We start from the raw sequence: 18,437 nt of genomic DNA, 5'->3' as shown, positions 1-18,437 counted from the left end.
CCAGAGAAGTCTCGGCCTCCGACTCCGACTCGCTTAACGGGGAGAACCGGTTGAAAGTTTCTGTCGGCTGAATAAGCGACACCGGTTGAGCATTCCTACAGCGTTTCCCTCCAGAAGCCATGAGAAAGTTGTCCGGCTGCGGGGACCGTGCGAGGGGGTTTATACTAACGTTACTATCTGTACTTGCTGGTGGCACAGACGCTGTTTCATCCTTTCCTACACTGAAATGACCCTTGCCTAACGATTGCGTCTGAAGCTGGGCTTGCAGCACAGCTATCCTTGCCGTAAGGCGATCGTTCTCCTGTATATTATGAGTACAACGACTGCAATTAGAAGGCATCATGTTAATGTTACTTAGCTTCGGCTGTTTGAAGTCCTGACGAACCATGTCCAGATAAAACCTCCGGGGTAGGAAAGTTGAATGAAAAAAAAAGTTGAGTGAGGGAAAAGTAAAAATATACGGTAATGAAAAAGTAAAAACCGTCAGGTAGCAAAGTAAAAACGGCAACAAAAACGCACAACAGCGTAAACAAGTCTGCAAGTTGTGACCGGAAACAGGAAAAAACCTTTAGAAAACCAATAGAACAAGTCCTTTATTTAACCAGGTAGGCCAGTTGAGAACAAGTCCTTTATTTAACCAGGTAGGCTAGTTGAGAACAAGTCCTTTATTTAACCAGGTAGGCCAGTTGAGAACAAGTTCTCATTTACAACTGCGACCTGGCCAAGATAAAGCAAAGCAGTTCGACACAAACAACAACACAGAGTTACACATGGAGTAAAACAAACATACAGTCAATAACACAATAGAAAAAGTCTATATACAATATGTACAAATTAGGTAAGATAAGGGAGGTAAAGCAATAAATAGGCCATAGTGACGAAGTAATTACAATTTAGCATTTAAACACTGGAGTGATTGATGTGCAGAAGATGAATGTGCTGGTAGAGATACTGGGGTGCAAAGGAGCAAGATAAATAAATAAATAACAATATGGTGATGAGGTAATTGGATGGGTTATGCGACGAGTACGAAGCGAGGGCCAGCCAACGAGAGCATACAGGTCGCAGTGGTGGGTAGTATATGGGGATTTGGTGACAAAACGGATGGCACTGTGATAGACTGTATCCAGTTTGTTGAGTAGAGTATTGGAGGCTATTTTATAAATGACATCGCCGAAGTCGAGGATCGGTAGGATAGTCAGTTTTATGAGGGTATGTTTGGCAGCATGAGTGAAGGATGCTTTGTTGCGAAATAGGAAGCCGATTATAGATTTAATTTTGGATTGGAGATGTTTAATGTGAGTCTGGAAGGAGAGTTTACAGTCTAACCAGACACCTAGGTATTTGTAGTTGTCCACATATTCTAAGTCAGAACCATCCAGAGTAGTGATGCTGGACAGGTGGGCGGGTGCAGGCAGCGATTGGTTGAAGAGCATGCATTTAGTTTTACATGCATTTAAGAGCAGTTGGAGGCCACGGAAGGAGAGTTGTATGGCATTGAAGCTCGTCTGGAGGTTAGTTAACACAGTGTCCAAAGAAGGGCCAGAAATATACAGAATGGTGTCATCTGCGTAGAGGTGGATCAGAGAATGTATACAGAGAAAAGAGTCGGCCCGAGAATTGAACCCTGTGGCACCCCCATAGAGACTACCAGAGGTCCGAACAACAGGCCCTCCGATTTGACACACTGAACTCTATCAGAGAAGTAGTTGGTGAACCAGGCGAGGCAATCATTTGAGAAACCAAGGCTGTTGAGTCTGCCGATGAGGATGTGGTGATTGACAGAGTCGAAAGCCTTGGCCAGGTCGATGAATACGGCTGCACAGTATTGTCTTTTATCGATGGCGGTTATGACATGAATACTTCCTCTCTGTCTCCAGACCATCCTGGGGAAATTAACCCCTCCTCTCTGTCTCCAGACCACCCTGGGGACATGGAGCTTTCCTCTCTGTCTCCAGACCACCCTGGGGACATGAACCCCTCCTCTCTGTCTCCAGACCACCCTGGGGACATGAACCCTTCCTCTCTGTCTCCAGACCACCCTGGGGACATGAACCCCTCCTCTCTGTCTCCAGACCACCCTGGGGACATGAACCCTTCCTCTCTGTCTCCAGACCACCCTGGGGACATGAACCCTTCCTCTCTGTCTCCAGACCACCCTGGGGACATGAACCCCTCCTCTCTGTCTCCAGACCACCCTGGGGACATGAAGCTTTCCTCTCTGTCTCCAGACCACCCTGGGGACATGAACCCCTCCTCTCTGTCTCCAGACCACCCTGGGGACATGAAGCTTTCCTCTCTGTCTCCAGACCACCCTGGGGACATGAACCCCTCCTCTCTGTCTCCAGACCACCCTGGGGACATGAACCCTTCCTCTCTGTCTCCAGACCACCCTGGGGACATGAAGCTTTCCTCTCTGTCTCCAGACCACCCTGGGGATATGAAGCTTTCCTCTCTGTCTCCAGACCACCCTGGGGACATGAACCTCTCCTCTCTGTCTCCACCTTCATGTCTCTCTCTATCACTGACTCTAAAACAATCAAATATTAAAACAAATATTTTAAAGGTGTGTGTGTCTAACATAGTGTGTATCTAAAGGTGTGTGTATATATAGGTGTGTGTATATAAAGGTGTGTGTGTATAAAGGTGTGTGTGTATAAAGGTGTGTGTGTATAAAGGTGTGTGTGTATAAAGGTGTGTGTGTATATAGGTGTGTGTGTATATAGGTGTGTGTATATAAAGGTGTGTGTGTATCTAACGTAGTGTGTGTGTATAAAGGTGTGTGTATATAAAGGTGTGGGTGTATAAAGGTGTGTGTACCTAACGTAGTGTGTGTATATATAGGTGTGTGTATCTAACGTAGTGTGTGTGTATAAAGGTGTGTGTATCTAACGTAGTGTGTGTATATAAAGGTGTGTGTATATAAAGGTGTGTGTATCTAAGGTAGTGTGTCTATATAAAGGTGTGTGTGTATAAAGGTGTGTGTGCATCCAACGTAGTGTGTGTATATAAAGGTGTGTGTGTGTGTATCTAACGTAGTGTGTGTGTATAAAGGTGTGTGTATCTAACGTAGTGTGTGTATATAAAGGTGTGTGTATCTAAGGTAGTGTGTCTATATAAAGGTGTGTGTGTATAAAGGTGTGTGTGCATCCAACGTAGTGTGTGTGTGTTGCAGGAGACTATGAGGTGTCGATCCGTTTCAACGAGGAGCACATCCCTGACAGTCCCTTCGTGGTTCCCGTGGCGTCGCCCTCTGATGACGCCAGGCGACTCACTGTTGCCAGTTTTCAGGTGAGACTCAGGGACACACACACACACCCAGGACTACACTACCCACAATGCAGCAGCCTGGGGAGGGGCAGAGAGGCGGGGAGTCTAGTAGTTGTGTAGTTGTTGTCTAGTAGTTGTGTAGTTGTTGTCTAGCAGTTGTGTAGTTGTCTAGTAGTTGTCTATTAGTTGTTGTCTAGTTGTTGTTGTGTAGGTGTGTAGTTGTTGTGTAGTTGTCTGGTTGTTTAGTATTTGTGTAGTTGTCTTGTTGTGTGGTTGTTGTGTGGTTGTTGTGTGGTTGTTGTTGTCTAGCTGTTGTGTAGTTGTTGTTGTGTAGTTGTTGTGTAATATTTGTGTAGTTGTGTAGTTGTTGTGTGGTTGTTGTCCAGTATTTGTGTAGTTGTTGTCTAGTTGTTGTGTAGATGTCCAGTACGTGTGTAGTTGTTGTCCAGCCGTTGTTTAGTTGTTGTGTAGTTGTTGTTATGTAGTTGTTGTCTAGTTGTTGTGTAGTTGTTGTCTAGTTGTTGTTGTCTAGTTGTTGTGTAGTTGTTGTTGTTGTCTAGTTGTGTAGTTGTTGTTGTTGTCTAGTTGTGTAGTTGTTGTTGTCTAGTTGTTGTGTAGTTGTTGTCGTCTAGTTGTTGTGTAGTTGTTGTCCAGTTGTTGTGTAGATGTTGTTGTGTAGTTGTTTAGTTGTGTTGATCGTGAGTTGTATCTGAGCAGGAGTCCGGGTTGAAGGTCAATCACCCAGCATCCTTTGCTGTGAGCCTGAACGGAGCGAAGGGACAGCTCGACGCTAAAGTCCACAGCCCATCTGGAGCCCTGGAGGGCTGCTGTGTTACTGAGCTAGACCGAGGTAACTACTACCACACAATACTACAATATACTACACAATACTATACTTTACTATACTACACTGTGTTACGAAGCTAGACCAAGGTAACTACTACCACACAATACTACAATATACTACACAATACTATACTTTACTATACTACACTGTGTTACTGAGCTAGACCAAGGTAACTACTACCACACAATACTACAATATACTACACAATACTATACTTTACTATACTACACTGTGTTACGAAGCTAGACCAAGGTAACTACTACCACACAATACTACAATATACTACACAATACTATACTTTACTATACTACACTGTGTTACGAAGCTAGACCAAGGTAACTACTACCACACAATACTACAATATACTACACAATACTATACTTTACTATACTACACTGTGTTATGAAGCTAGACCAAGGTAACTACTACCACACAATACTACAATATACTACACAATACTATACTTTACTACACTGTGTTACTGAGCTAGACCAAGGTAACTACTACCACACAATACTACAATATACTACACAATACTATACTTTACTACACTGTGTTACTGAGCTAGACCGAGGTAACTACTACCACACAATACTACAATATACTACACAATACTATACTTTACTATACTACACTGTGTTACGAAGCTAGACCAAGGTAACTACTACCACACAATACTACAATATACTACACAATACTATACTTTACTATACTACACTGTGTTACGAAGCTAGACCAAGGTAACTACTACCACACAATACTACAATATACTACACAATACTATACTTTACTATACTACACTGTGTTACTGAGCTAGACCAAGGTAACTACTACCACACAATACTACAATATACTACACAATACTATACTTTACTACACTGTGTTACTGAGCTAGACCAAGGTAACTACTACCACACAATACTACAATATACTACACAATACTATACTTTACTACACTGTGTTACTGAGCTAGACCGAGGTAACTACTACCACACAATACTACAATATACTACACAATACTATACTTTACTATACTACACTGTGTTACGAAGCTAGACCAAGGTAACTACTACCACACAATACTACAATATACTACACAATACTATACTTTACTACACTGTGTTACTGAGCTAGACCAAGGTAACTACTACCACACAATACTACAATATACTACACAATACTATACTTTACTATACTACACTGTGTTACTGAGCTAGACCCAAGGTAACTGCACTACAGAATAATACAATATACTACACAATACTATACTTTACTATACTACACTGTGTTACTGAGCTAGTTCCAAGGTAACTACACTACACAATACTCCTTTGATCCAGATAGGAACAGCAAGTATACACTACACTCTAATAAACTACTACACAGTTGCTCTGTTAGAGAGATAGACCACAGTCGCCATGGACACCAGACTGAGTTTAAACATACTTTGACAACAGATGTATAATTTATTTCCCTCCCATCCCATCCCTCTCTCCTCTCCTCCAGATAAATATGCTGTGAGGTTCATTCCCAGAGAAAACGGTCTGTATCTGATCGATGTGAAGTTCAATGGAAGTCACATCCCTGGCAGTCCCTTCAAGATCAGGGTGGGGGAGACGGGACAGGCTGGAGACCCAGGCATGGTGACCGCATATGGAGCTGGATTGGAGGGAGGATCCACTGGTAACTAACACCTTACTGTTGTAGAAATACGAAATAAAGCAGCTATTAGCTGAATCAGTGATAGTGTGAAAAGATATGTACGGTGCATTCGGAAAGTATTCAGACCCCTTGCCTTTTCCCACATTTTGTTAAGTTACAGCCTTATTCTAAAAATGTATTATATAAATCAACAATCTACACACAATAGCCCCTAATGACAAATCGAAAACAGGTTTTTAGAAATTTCTGGTAAAAAAAAAAAACAGCAAACCTTATTTACATAAGTATTCAGTCCCTTTGCTATGAGACTAAATTGTGCTCAGGTGCATCCTGTTTCCATTGATCATCCTTGAGATGTTTCTACAACTTGATTGTAGTCCACCTGTGGTAAATTTAATTGATTGGACATGATTTGGAAAGGCACACACCTGTCTATATAAGGTCCCACAGTTGACAGTGCATGTCAGAGCAAAAACCAAGCCATGAGGTCGAAGAAATTGTCCATAGAGCTCCGAGACAGGATTGTTTCGAGCCACAGATCTGAAGAAGGAAACCGAAACATTTCCGCAGGATTGAAGGTCCCCAAGAACACAGTGGCCTCATAATTCTTTAAAAATATATATTTAGATTTTTTCTTATTCTTATTTTTTTACCCCCTTTCTCCCCAATTTCGTGGTATCCAATGGGTAGTTACAGCCTTGTCCCATCACTGCAACTCCCGTACGGACTCGGGAGAGGCAAAGGTTGAGAGCCCTGCCACTCCAAAACACAACCCAGCCAAGCCGCCCTGCTTCTTGACACAACGCCGCTTAACCCAGAAGCCAGCCGCATCAATGTGTCAGAAAAAACACCATACACCTGGCGACTGTGTCAGCGTGCACTGCACCCGGTCTGCCACAGAAGTCGCTAGTGCACGATGTTACAAGAACATCCCTGCCAGCCGTACCCTCCCCTAACCTGGACAAAGCTGGGTCTTCCAGTCGCGGCCGGCTGAGACAGAGCCTGGACTCGAACCAGGATCTCTAGTGGCACAGCTAGCACTGTGATGCAGTGCCTTAGTCCACTGAGATAGTCAGGAGGCCCCTCCATCATTCTTAAATGGAAGACGTTTGGAACCACCAAGACTAGAGCTGGCGGCCCGGCCAAACTGGCCAAACTTGGTTAGGGAGGTGACCAAGAACCTGATGGTCACTCTGACTGAGATCTAGAGTTCCTCTGTGGAGATGGGAGAACATTCCAGAAGGACAACCATCTCTGCAGCACTCCACCAATCACGCCTTTATGGTGGAGTGGCCAGACGGAAACCACTCCTCAGTAAAAGGCACATGAAGGCCCACTTAGAGTTTGCCAAAAGGCACCTAAAGACTCTCAGATCATGAGAAACAAGATTATCTGGTCTGATGAAACCAAGATTGAACTCTTTGGCCTGAATGCCAAGTGTCACCTCTGGTGGAAATCTGGCACCATCCCTAAGCATGGGGGTGGCAGCATCATGCTGTAGGGATGTTTTTCAGCTGCAGGGACTGGGAGACTAGTCAGGATCAAGGCAAAGATGAATGGAGCAAAGTACAGAGAGATCCTTGATGAAAACCTGCTCCAGAGCGTTCAGGACCTCAGACTGGGGAGAAGGTTTACCTTCCAACAGGACAACGACCCTAAGCACACAGCCAAGACGCAGTAGTGGCTTCGGGACAAGTCTCTGAATGTCCTTGAGTGGCCCAGCCAGAGCCCGGACTTGAACCTCAAATCAAATCAAATTCTATGCGCTGAGTACAACAGGTGTAGACCTTACAGTGAAAGGCTTACTTACAAGCCCTTAACCAACAATGCTTTAAGAAGTTTTAAGAAAAGAAAAGTGTTAAGTAAAAAATAGATATGTAAAAAATAGAAAATAATAGTAAGAAATAATTTAACAGCAGCAGTAAAATAGCAATAGCGAGGCAATATACAGGGGGCTACCGGTACAGAGTCAATGTGAGGGGGCACCGGTTAGTTGAGGTAATTGAGGTAATATGTACATGTAGGTAGAGTTAAAGTGCCTATGCATAGATAATAAACAGAGAGTAACAGCAGCATAAAAGAGGGGTCTGGGTAGCCTTTTGATTAGCTGTTCAGGAGTCTTATGGCTTGGAGGTAGAATCTGTTAAGAAGCCTTTTGGACCTAGACTTGGCTCTCCGGTAACGCTTGCCGTGCGGTAGTAGAGAGAACAGTCTATGACTTGGGTGCCTGGAGTCTTTTACAATTTTTAGGACCTTCCTCTGACACCGTCTGGTATAGAAATCCTGGATGGCAGGAAGCTTGGCCCCAGTGATGTACTGGGCCGTAAGCACTACCCTCTGTAGTGCCTTGCGGTCGGAGGCCGAGCAGTTGCCTTACCAGTGTCACAACGTGTCCCTTTTGGGTGTATATTGGGGCTCCCCCCTCTCTCACTCACTCTACCACATCAGGTTTTACAATGGACATTCCTGGTAGAAACTCTCAGTATGGAGGGAGAGAGCCTACATTTTACATTTTAGTCATTTAGCAGGCGCTCTTATCCAGAGCGACTTACAGTAGTGATTGCATACATTTCATTTAATTACATGCATTTTTTTTTTGTACTGGCCCCCCGTGGGAATCAAACCCACAACTCTGGCGTTGCAAACACCATGCTCTACCAACTGAGCCACAGGAAAGCCTATGGAGAACAGACTTCTTGCCAAAACTTCTAATCCCCAAAATGGGAGAATTAAACAATATTTCTATTTTTGAGAATGTGGGAATGGTCCGTGGACACCTCTACGGGCCACGGGGGCAGTATTGAGAATTTTGAAAAAAATATGTGCCCATTTTTAACTGCCTCCTACACCAACTCAGAAGCTAGGATATGCATATTATTACCAGATTTGGATAGAAAACACTCTGAATTTTCTAAAACAGTTTGAATGGTGTCTGTAAGTATAACAAAACTCATATTGCAGGCAAAAACCTGTGAAAAATAGATTTAAAAAAATGAGAATTTTGTGACTGTACTATTTAGTGTCATTGTTTTATAGATACCACAGTGAGAAAGGATTCAGTTCGCAACTCCTACTGCTTCCACTAGATGTCAACGATCTTTAGAAAGTTGTTTGAAGCATCTGTGATGAATACAGACCGAATTAGAATGCTTACAAGTTGACACGTCATCACTTCATTTTTCGGCGTGACTTTACACTGCCCACCTCATTTTGTGGGAGCCTACTGAACGCTAACTATTTGGACATAAATTATGAACTTTGTCAAAAGAAACCACATTTGTTCTGGACCTGGGATCTCTGGCAGCGCCTTCTGATGGAGATAATCAAAGGTAAGGGGATATTTAGAATGTTATTATCGATATTAGATGATGCTAATGCTAACGGTATAGCTTAGCTTAGCTTAGCTTATAGCTTATTGTTGTTAGCATAGTACCAAGTTTATTGCAAAATGTGATTTCCCAGTAAAGTTATTTTGAGATCTGGCCATTCGGTAGCAATTACGAGATGATAATATATTATTCTTTGAATGACAATATTATAATTTACCAATGTTTTCGAATAGTAATTCCGTGATTTGTAATGCTAGATTCACTGGGAGCATTCGAGCCGAAAAAAATTCTGAATTTCACCGCGACTGTAAATGCTGTTTTTGGATATAAATATGAACTTGATGGAACTAAAAATGCATGTATTGTATAACATAATGTCCTATGAGTGTCATCTGATGCAGATTGTCAAAGGTAAGTGCATAATTCTAGCTAGTTTTCTGTCTGTTGATGCCCTTCTTTGAATTGGCTAAACATTACACGCAGCTATTGTCAATGTACTCTCCTCACATAACCTAACTTTATGCATTCTCCGTAAAGCCTCTGAAAATCGGACAGCGTGGTTAGATTTAGGAGATATATCTTTCAAATGGAGGAAAATAGTTGATTATTTGATTATTTGAAATGATTACTCTTGCAGTTTTGAATTCCCCGCCATGGTCACATGACAATGAATCCCCATACCGGGATAAGATCCTGCCCCCTGGCCTCAACAGGTTTTAAGGGACAGTCATGACGAGGAAACACACATAACTGTGTCTTTGGTTGTGTACACTTCTCAATTATGTTTCAGGGTTTGCATCTGAATGTGATATAATATAATATGGTTGTATAACATATCTGATTGAATATGAAACTATTTGTGAGAAGATGTATTGTGATGTTGGCCTTCTAAAGGAGATAGTTGTTTAGATATAACTAGTCAGTGGCCACGCCCCTGTGAGCCCAGCTATTGCAGCAGGCGTCATGGAACTGCCCCGTCTTCCACAGAGTATAAAGCCACTTCTGACAAAATTTACATTAGATCAAAAAACACAAAGCTGTAGCTACATACTGAAATGTTTGACAAATGTGCCGAAGAGACCCACGGTAAGCCGGACGTCTCGAATGGTTAAGAAGACAAGAAAATATGGAGCTATCGCTACATGTTGAAATGCTTAAGAACTACAACTCTACCAAAGGACAAGACCAGAGAGCGTGGAGATCATTCCCACGTTGAAATGGCGAAGAAATCTACAAACTGAAGAACAATTATTCAGACTGCAGCTGTTTAAATACTTTAGTCTGCTAAACGCATCCGCTCTAAGAACATCTCTGAAGTAATATTACTCTGATACTCTGAAGTATCCATTATAACAACTACGATGGGCTTTGGTCTCTGGTGGACAAACCAGAGTCTTTCTGTCGACTGCCTGTCTAGCAGATGGAGCGGCGATCGCAGAGAGGGGACAACCAAAACATACACTCTGGTGCCCCGACTTCATAGTTAATTAAAGTTACATGATTAGCTTAATCGTGTAATTAAATTACACACAGAGAATTGATTTGATAATATACAGTCTTCCCATTTAATGATAGTCAGCGACACAACACCAGGCAGTGAAGCAACCAGTCAGGATGCTCTCGATGGTGCAGCTGCAGAACCTTTGGAGGATCTGAGGACCCATGCCAAATCTTTTCAGTCTCCTGAGGGGGAACAGGCTTTGTTGTGCCCTCTTCACGACTGTCTTAGTGTGTTTGGACCATGATAGTTTGTTGGTGATGTGGACACCAAGGAACTTGAAGCTCTCAACCTGCTCCCCCGCTGCCCTGTCGATGAGAATGGGGGCGTGCTCGGTCCTCCTTTTCCTGTAGTCCACAATCATCTCCTTTGTCTTGATCAAATCAAATCAAATGCATTTATATAGCCCTTCTTACATCAGCTGATATCTCAAAGTGCTGTACAGAAACCCAGCCTAAAACCCCAAACAGCAAGCAATGCAGGTGTAGAAGCACGGTGGCTAGGAAAAACTTCCAAGAAAGGCCAAAACCTAGGAAGAAACCTAGAGAGGAACCAGGCTATGAGGGGTGGCCAGTCCTCTTCTGGCTGTGCCGGGTGGAGATTATAACAGCACATGGCCAAGATGTTCAAATGTTCATAAATGACCAGCATGGTCAAATAATAATAATCATAGTAGTTGTCGAGGGTGCAACAAGTCAGTAACACAAGAGTAAGTGTCAGTTGGCTTTTTCATAGCCGATCTTTGAGAGTATCTCTACCGCTCCTGCTGTCTCTAGAGAGTTGAAAACAGCAGGTCTGGGACAGGTAGCACGTCCGGTGAACAGGTCAGGGTTCCAGCAGGTCTGGGACAGCAGGTCTGGGACAGGTAGCACGTCCGGTGAAGAGGTCAGGGTTCCATAGCCGCAGGCAGAACAGTTGGAACTGGAGCAGCAGCACGGCCAGGTAGACTGGGGACAGCATGGAGTAATCAAGCCAGGTAGTCCTGAGGCATGGTCCTAGGGCTCAGGTCCTCCGAGAGAGAGAAAGAAAGAGAGAAAGAGAGAGAGAATTAGAGAGAGCATATTTAAATTCACACAGGACACCGGAAAAGACAAGAGAAATACTCCAGATGTGACAGACTGACACATAAACCCCCGACACATAAACTACTGCAGCATAAATACTGGAGGCTGAGACAGGAGGGGTCAGGAGAAACTGTGAATATGCATATAATTATTAGCTTTGGATAGAAAACACTCCAAAGTTTCTAAAACTGTTTGAATGGTGTCTGTGAGTATAACAGAACTCATTTGGCAGGCCAAAACCTGAGAAGATTCTGTACAGGAAGTACCCTGTCTGACCATTTCTTGGCCTTCTTGATTATCTCTATCCAAAACAGGGGATCTCTGCTGTCGTGTCTTTGGCTATGCCGGATTAAGTGATATGACATGCTAATTTATAAAATGATTTCTCTGTAATTAATATTAGCTGATTAATCTAATCATGTAAATGTAATTAACTAGAAAGTCGGGGCACCACAGAAGAGCGTTTATAGAGCCGTTATCTTCCGAATAAACTCTTAAAATACTTAGTAATATTTTACATCGATAGCAGTCAATATTAACCCTTGTCTTATTTTCAGTCTCATAATGAAAGTTGTAAATTCTTGGTTATCTTCACGAACCCTGGCTAACAAGTTGAATCAGCAATACAAAATTGGGTTTAATTATTTATTTACTAAATACCTAACTAATCACACAGAATTACAAATACACAGAATACATATGATGTCATACAGAAAACGTCCCGGTGGACGGAACCTGGTTACACAAGGGAAAGGGGGTTGGGCTTGAATGAAAGAGCGGGAAGATTTAGGAACAAAGAAACAGCAGCTATGCTATCGTAAATACATTATCTTATGCATTCTAAATTACCGCCCATTTGGAAAAGGAAAATGTAATAAATATTTACTCTGAGCTGCGCTTCGGTAGATTGGTCGTAGATGCTGGCCGGGTTGGCCAACAGATCTTCCTGTAGTGGAAGAATGTCAATGGTGGTAAATTGGATACGTGGTGGTATCTTCGTCTGGTTGTTAGACTGGATCCGTCGTCCATCCTTTCCTAGCCCACGTTAGCAGCGGCTGCTAACTCAACGGCTAGGAAGTATCACTTCTGTAGTGAATAAGCTCAAAGTTCATACCAGTTCATACCATAGCTCACGCCGAGGTTGGCTTAGTTCTGTCCTTGATATGGTTTAGTTAACATGTGTGTCCTTCTAACGTAGAGGCTGCAGACCTCCCGTACTGGAACTACCGGTTATATTTTCATCAAAGGCTTATATAGTGGAGAGGGGGGAAGGAGGTGTTTCATCGTTTATAACCCCTGTCTCTTCACAGGGTTGGGCCACTGATCAAGCAGGGCACTTTCCTTATGAAAACCCAATTCTCTCATTTGGAAGCTAAAATTACATTTAATCTCCTAACAAACAATTTCAATATCAAACATTTCAATTGCATAACAATTCCATGTGACTCTGATAACTAGAGGTTTTATACTTTCCCAGGTACAGTTTATGTCGTCCTGTCATCAGTCATAATGTCACAGATAACAACGAACTGACATACATACTCATTGCGTTCTCAAGCATATTTCCAACTGGTTTTATTACCAAAATATGGTTCCTTTTCCCCATTTGTTTGATGTTCCCAGACTCTCTATATTTAACAGGACAGCAGTCCTTCAGTAGGGTCAGAGAGGGGAAGGGAGAAAGGTATTTATGGGGGGGGAGGTCATAAACCTTACCCACAGGCCAACGTCATGACACTGCTGTTACGTGACACTTCCTACGGCTCCCATAGGCTCTCAGAAGGCGGTAAAAAGCTGAATCGTGGCTTTGCAGGCCCTGGTTGAAAAACATTAGCGCGTTTGGATAGTGGCCGGTAACAGTACTATGAGACTCAGGCTCGTGCACGAGGGGATAGCATGCTTTTATTTTCTCTATCTTTGTACGTAAACACGCTTTCCCGGTCGGAATATTATCGCTTTTTTTACGAGAAAAATGGCATAAAAATTGATTTTAAACAGCGGTTGACATGCTTCGAAGTACGGTAATGGAATATTTAGAAATCTTTTGTCACGAAATTCGTCGTGCGCGTGACCCTTATTTACACTTCGGATAGTGTCTTGAACGCACGAACAAAACGCCGCTATTTGGATATAACTATGGATTATTTTGAACCAAACCAACATTTGTTATTGAAGTAGAAGTCCTGGGAGTGCATTCTGACGAAGAACAGGAAAGGTAATCAAACTTTTCTAATAGTAAATCAGAGTTTGGTCAGGGCTAAACTTGGTGGGTGTCTAAATAGCTAGCCGTGATGGCCGGGCTATCTACTCAGAATATTGCAGAATGTGCTTTCACCGAAAAGCTATTTTAAAATCGGACACCTCGATTGCACAAAGGAGTTCTGTATCTATAATTCTTAAAATAATTGTTATGTTTTTTGTGAACGTTTATCGTGAGTAATTTAGTAAATTCACCGGAAGTTTGCGGGGGGTATGCTAGTTCTGAACGTCACATGCTAATGTAAAAAGCTGTTTTTTGATATAAATATGAACTTGATTGAACAAAACATGCATGTATTGTATAACATAATGTCCTAGGCTTGTCATCTGATGAAGATCATCAAAGGTTAGTGCTGCATTTAGCTGTGGTTTGGGTTTATGTGACATTATATGCTAGCTTGAAAAATGGGTGTCTGATTATTTCTGGCTGGGTACTCTGCTGACATAATCTAATGTTTTGCTTTCGCTGTAAAGCCTTTTTGAAATCGGACAGTGTGAGAGTCTTGTCTTTAAAATGCTGTAAAATGCTGTAAAATAGTCATATGTTTGAAAAATGGAAGTTTTTGTAATTTTGAGGAATTTGTCATTCGCGCCACGCCTATCATTGGATATTGGAGCAGGTGTTCCGCTAGCGGAACGTCTAGATGTAAGAGGATATGCAGGGTGAAAGTCACACAGTACTGCTCCAGTACTGCTCCAGTATTGCTCCAGTACTGCTCCAGTACTGTTCCAGTACTGCTCCAGTACTGCTCCAGTACTGCTCCAGTACTGCTCCAGTACTGCTCCTGTACTGCTCCAGTATTGCTCCAGTACTGCTCCAGTACTGCTCCAGTACTGCTCCAGTATTGCTCCAGTATTGCTCCAGTATTGCTCCAGTATTGCTCCAGTATTGCTCCAGTATTGCTCCAGTATTGCTCCAGTACTGCTCCAGTACTGCTCCAGTATTGCTTCAGTACTGCTCCAGTACTGCTCCAGTACTGCTCCAGTACTGCTCCAGTACTGCTCCAGTACTGCTCCAGTACTGCTCCAGTATTGCTCCTGTACTGCTCCAGTATTGCTCCAGTACTGCTCCATTACTGCTCCAGTACTGCTCCATTACTGCTCCAGTATTGCGTCCTGGCAAAATAAATAGTGGTTGTACGCCATACCAGTAAAACATGAGCCTATCACAATAATTAAAACAAAATGTCAAGCAAACCTCAAATAGAATGTAAAACATCTCTCTCCCCTTCTACCCTCTCTCTGCAGGTACAGCCTGTGAGTTTGTGGTGAACACCAGTAAGGCGGACCCCGGGGCCCTGGCGGTGACCATCGACGGCCCCTCCAAAGTGAAGATGGACTGTGTTGAGTGTCCGGAGGGTTACAAGGTGACCTACAACCCCATGGCTCCAGGAAACTACTTAATCTCCATCAGATACGGAGGACCTTACCACATCGTAGGATCCCCTTTCAAGGCCAAGATCACCGGTGAGGGACCTGGACAGTGGACAGATACGCACATATTCTCTCTCTAACCTCTCTCTCTCTCCCTCTTTCTCTCTCTAACCTCCCTCTCTCTCCCTCTTTCTCTCTCTAATCCCCCCTCTCTCTCCCTCTTTCTCTCTCTAATCCCCCCCTCTCTCTCCCTCTTTCTCTCTCTAATCCCCCCTCTCTCTCTCCCTCTTTCTCTATCTAACCCCTCTCTCTCCCTCTTTCTCTCTCTAACCCCTCTCACTCTCTCTCTCTCCCTCTTTCTCTCTCTAACCTCCCTCTCTCTCTCCCTCTTTCTCTCTCTAACCCCCCCCTCTCTCTCCCTCTTTCTCTCTCTAATCCCTCTCACTCTCTCCCTCTATCTCTCTCTAACCCCTCTCTCTCTCTCTCTCTCCCTCTTTCTCTCTCTAACCTCTCTCTCTCTCTCCCTCTTTCTCTCTCTAACCTCCTCTCTCTCTCCCTCTTTCTCTCTCTAACCTCCCTCTCTCTCTCCCTCTTTCTCTCTCTAACCCCCCCTCTCTCTCTCCCTCTTTCTCTCTCTAACCCCCCTCTCTCTCTCTCCCTCTTTCTCTCTCTAACCCCTCTCTCTCTCTCCTCTCCCTCTCTCTCTCTCTAACCCCTCTCTCTCCCTCTTTCTCTCTCTAACCTCTCTCTCTCTCCCTCTTTCTCTCTCTAACCCCTCTCTCTCTCTCTCTCCCTCTTTCTCTCTCTAACCCCTCTCTCTCTCTCTCCCTCTTTCTCTCTCTAACCCCTCTCTCTTTCTCTCTCTAACCCACCACCTCTCTCCCTCTTTCTCTCTCTAACCCCCCCTCTCTCTCCCTCTTTCTCTCTCTAACCCCTCTCTCCCTCTTTCTCTCTCTCTCCCTCTTTCTCTCTCTAACCCCCCCTCTCTCTCTCCCTCTTTCTCTCTCTAACCCCCCCTCTCTCTCTCCCTCTTTCTCTCTCTAACCCCTCTCACTCTCTCTCTCTCCCTCTTTCTCTCTCTAACCTCCCTCTCTCTCTCCCTCTTTCTCTCTCTAACCCCCCCTCTCTCTCCCTCTCTCTAACCCCCCCTCTCTCTCCCTCTTTCTCTCTCTAATCCCTCTCACTCTCTCCCTCTATCTCTCTCTAACCCCTCTCTCTCTCTCTCTCCCTCTTTCTCTCTCTAACCCCCCTCTCTCCCTCTTTCTCTCTCTAACCCCCTCTCTCTCCCTCTTTCTCTCTCTAACCTCTCTCTCTCTCCCTCTTTATCTCTCTAACCCCCCTCTCTCTCTCCCTCTTTCTCTCTCTAACCCCTCTCCCTCTCTCTCTCTCCCTCTTTCTCTCTCTAACCCCTCTTCCTCTCTCTCTCCCTCTTTCTCTCTCTAACCCCTCCTCTCCTCTCTCCCCCTCTTCTCTCTCTCTAACCCCTCTCTCTTTCTCTCTCTAACCCACCACCTCTCTCCCTCTTTCTCTCTCTAACCCCCCCTCTCTCTCCCTCTTTCTCTCTCTAACCCCTCTCTCTCCCTCTTTCTCTCTCTAACCCCTCTCACTCTCTCCGTCTCTCTCTCCTCCAGGCTCCAAGCTGGTCAGTAGCCATAGCAACCATGAGACGTCCAGCGTCATGGTCGATGCCGTGACTCGCCAGGTCAGCTACTCCCACCAGGGAGCTCCCAGCCAATCGGACGCCAGCTGTGTGACAGCCAAGGGGCTCGGTCTATCAAAGGGCTTCATTGACCAGAAGAACAACTTCAGCGTCGACTGCAGCAAAGCAGGTGTGTGTTTAGTCTCCGGGGTGTGTGTTTAGTCTCTGTTTAGTCTCTGGGGTGTGTGTTTAGTCTCTGTTTAGTCTCTGGGGTGTGTGTTTAGTCTCTGGGGTGTGTTTTTAGTCTCTGTTTAGTCTCTGGGGTGTGTGTTTAGTCTCTGGGGTGTGTGTAAGTCTCTGGGGTGTGTGTTTAGTCTCTGGGGTGTGTGTTTAGTCTCTGGGGTGTGTGTTTAGTCTCTGGGGTGTGTGTTTAGTCTCTGTTGTGTGTGTTTAGTCTCTGGGGTGTGTGTTTAGTCTCTGTTTAGTCTCTGGGGTGTGTGTTTAGTCTCTGGGGTGTGTGTTTAGTCTCTGGGGTGTGTGTTTAGTCTGTTTAGTCTCTGGGGTGTGTGTTTAGTCTCTGTTTAGTCTCTGGGGTGTGTGTTTAGTCTCTGTTTAGTCTCTGGGGTGTGTGTTTAGTCTCTGGGGTGTGTGTTTAGTCTCTGTTTAGTCTCTGGGGTGTGTGTTTAGTCTCTGGGGTGTGTGCTTAGTCTCTGTTTAGTCTCTGGGGTGTGTGTGAGTATTCTATCCTGTGTTAGAGGCAGGTTAATAAATGGAGTGTTGCCAGTTTCAATCACGGGGAAGACGAGAGAAATCTGGTGGGATGTCAGCTGGCAACCGTAGCACTGCGATCATCAATATCTCAGGACGTTGTGTCCATCTAACCCTACCTACTGTTGTGTATTATTAACTCTAACCCTACCTACTGTTGTTAGAGTCCTACTAACTCTACCTACTGTTGTTAGAGTCCTACTAACTATAACTCTACCTACTGTTGTTATAGTCCTACTAACTCTACCTACTGTTGTTATAGTCCTACTAACCCTACCTACTGTTGTTATAGTCCTACTAACTCTACCTACTGTTGTTATAGTCCTACTAACTCTAACTCTACCTACTGTTGTTATAGTCCTACTAACTCTAACTACTGTTGTTATAGTCCTACTAACTCTAACCCTACCTACTGTTGTTATAGTCCCACTAACTCTAACTCTACCTACTGTTGTTATAGTCCTACTAACTCTAACCCTACCTACTGTTGTTATAGTCCCACTAACTCTAACTCTACCTACTGTTGTTATAGTCCTACTAACTCTACCTACTGTTGTTATAGTCCTACTAACTCTACCTACTGTTGTTATAGTCCTACTAACTCTACCTACTGTTGTTATAGTCCTACTAACTCTACCTACTGTTGTTATAGTCCTACTAACTCTAACTCTACCTACTGTTGTTATAGTCCTACTAACTCTACCTCTACCTACTGTTGTTATAGTCC

At 43.9% G+C, this 18,437-nt stretch overlaps 1 protein-coding gene across 1 annotated transcript in view; it reads left to right on the top strand.

Moving 5' to 3' along the window:
• LOC115166441 (filamin-A-like) overlaps nt 1-17,257 on the top strand; it is a 153,179-nt gene extending 135,922 nt beyond the window's left edge. Inside the window, 6 exon segments of the mRNA XM_029720339.1 lie at nt 3,176-3,291; nt 3,988-4,120; nt 5,624-5,800; nt 15,178-15,396; nt 16,935-17,132; nt 17,247-17,257. Coding sequence (XP_029576199.1) covers nt 3,176-3,291; nt 3,988-4,120; nt 5,624-5,800; nt 15,178-15,396; nt 16,935-17,132; nt 17,247-17,257 — 854 coding nt within the window.
• Nucleotides 17,258-18,437: the final 1,180 nt, after the last annotated feature.

This window comes from Salmo trutta, chromosome 28 (genome assembly GCF_901001165.1).
Source record: "Salmo trutta chromosome 28, fSalTru1.1, whole genome shotgun sequence".
Taxonomy (NCBI): Eukaryota; Metazoa; Chordata; class Actinopteri; order Salmoniformes; family Salmonidae; genus Salmo; species Salmo trutta.
Note: the sequence above shows the minus strand (reverse complement) of the source record. Positions and strands in the feature narration are given on the sequence as shown.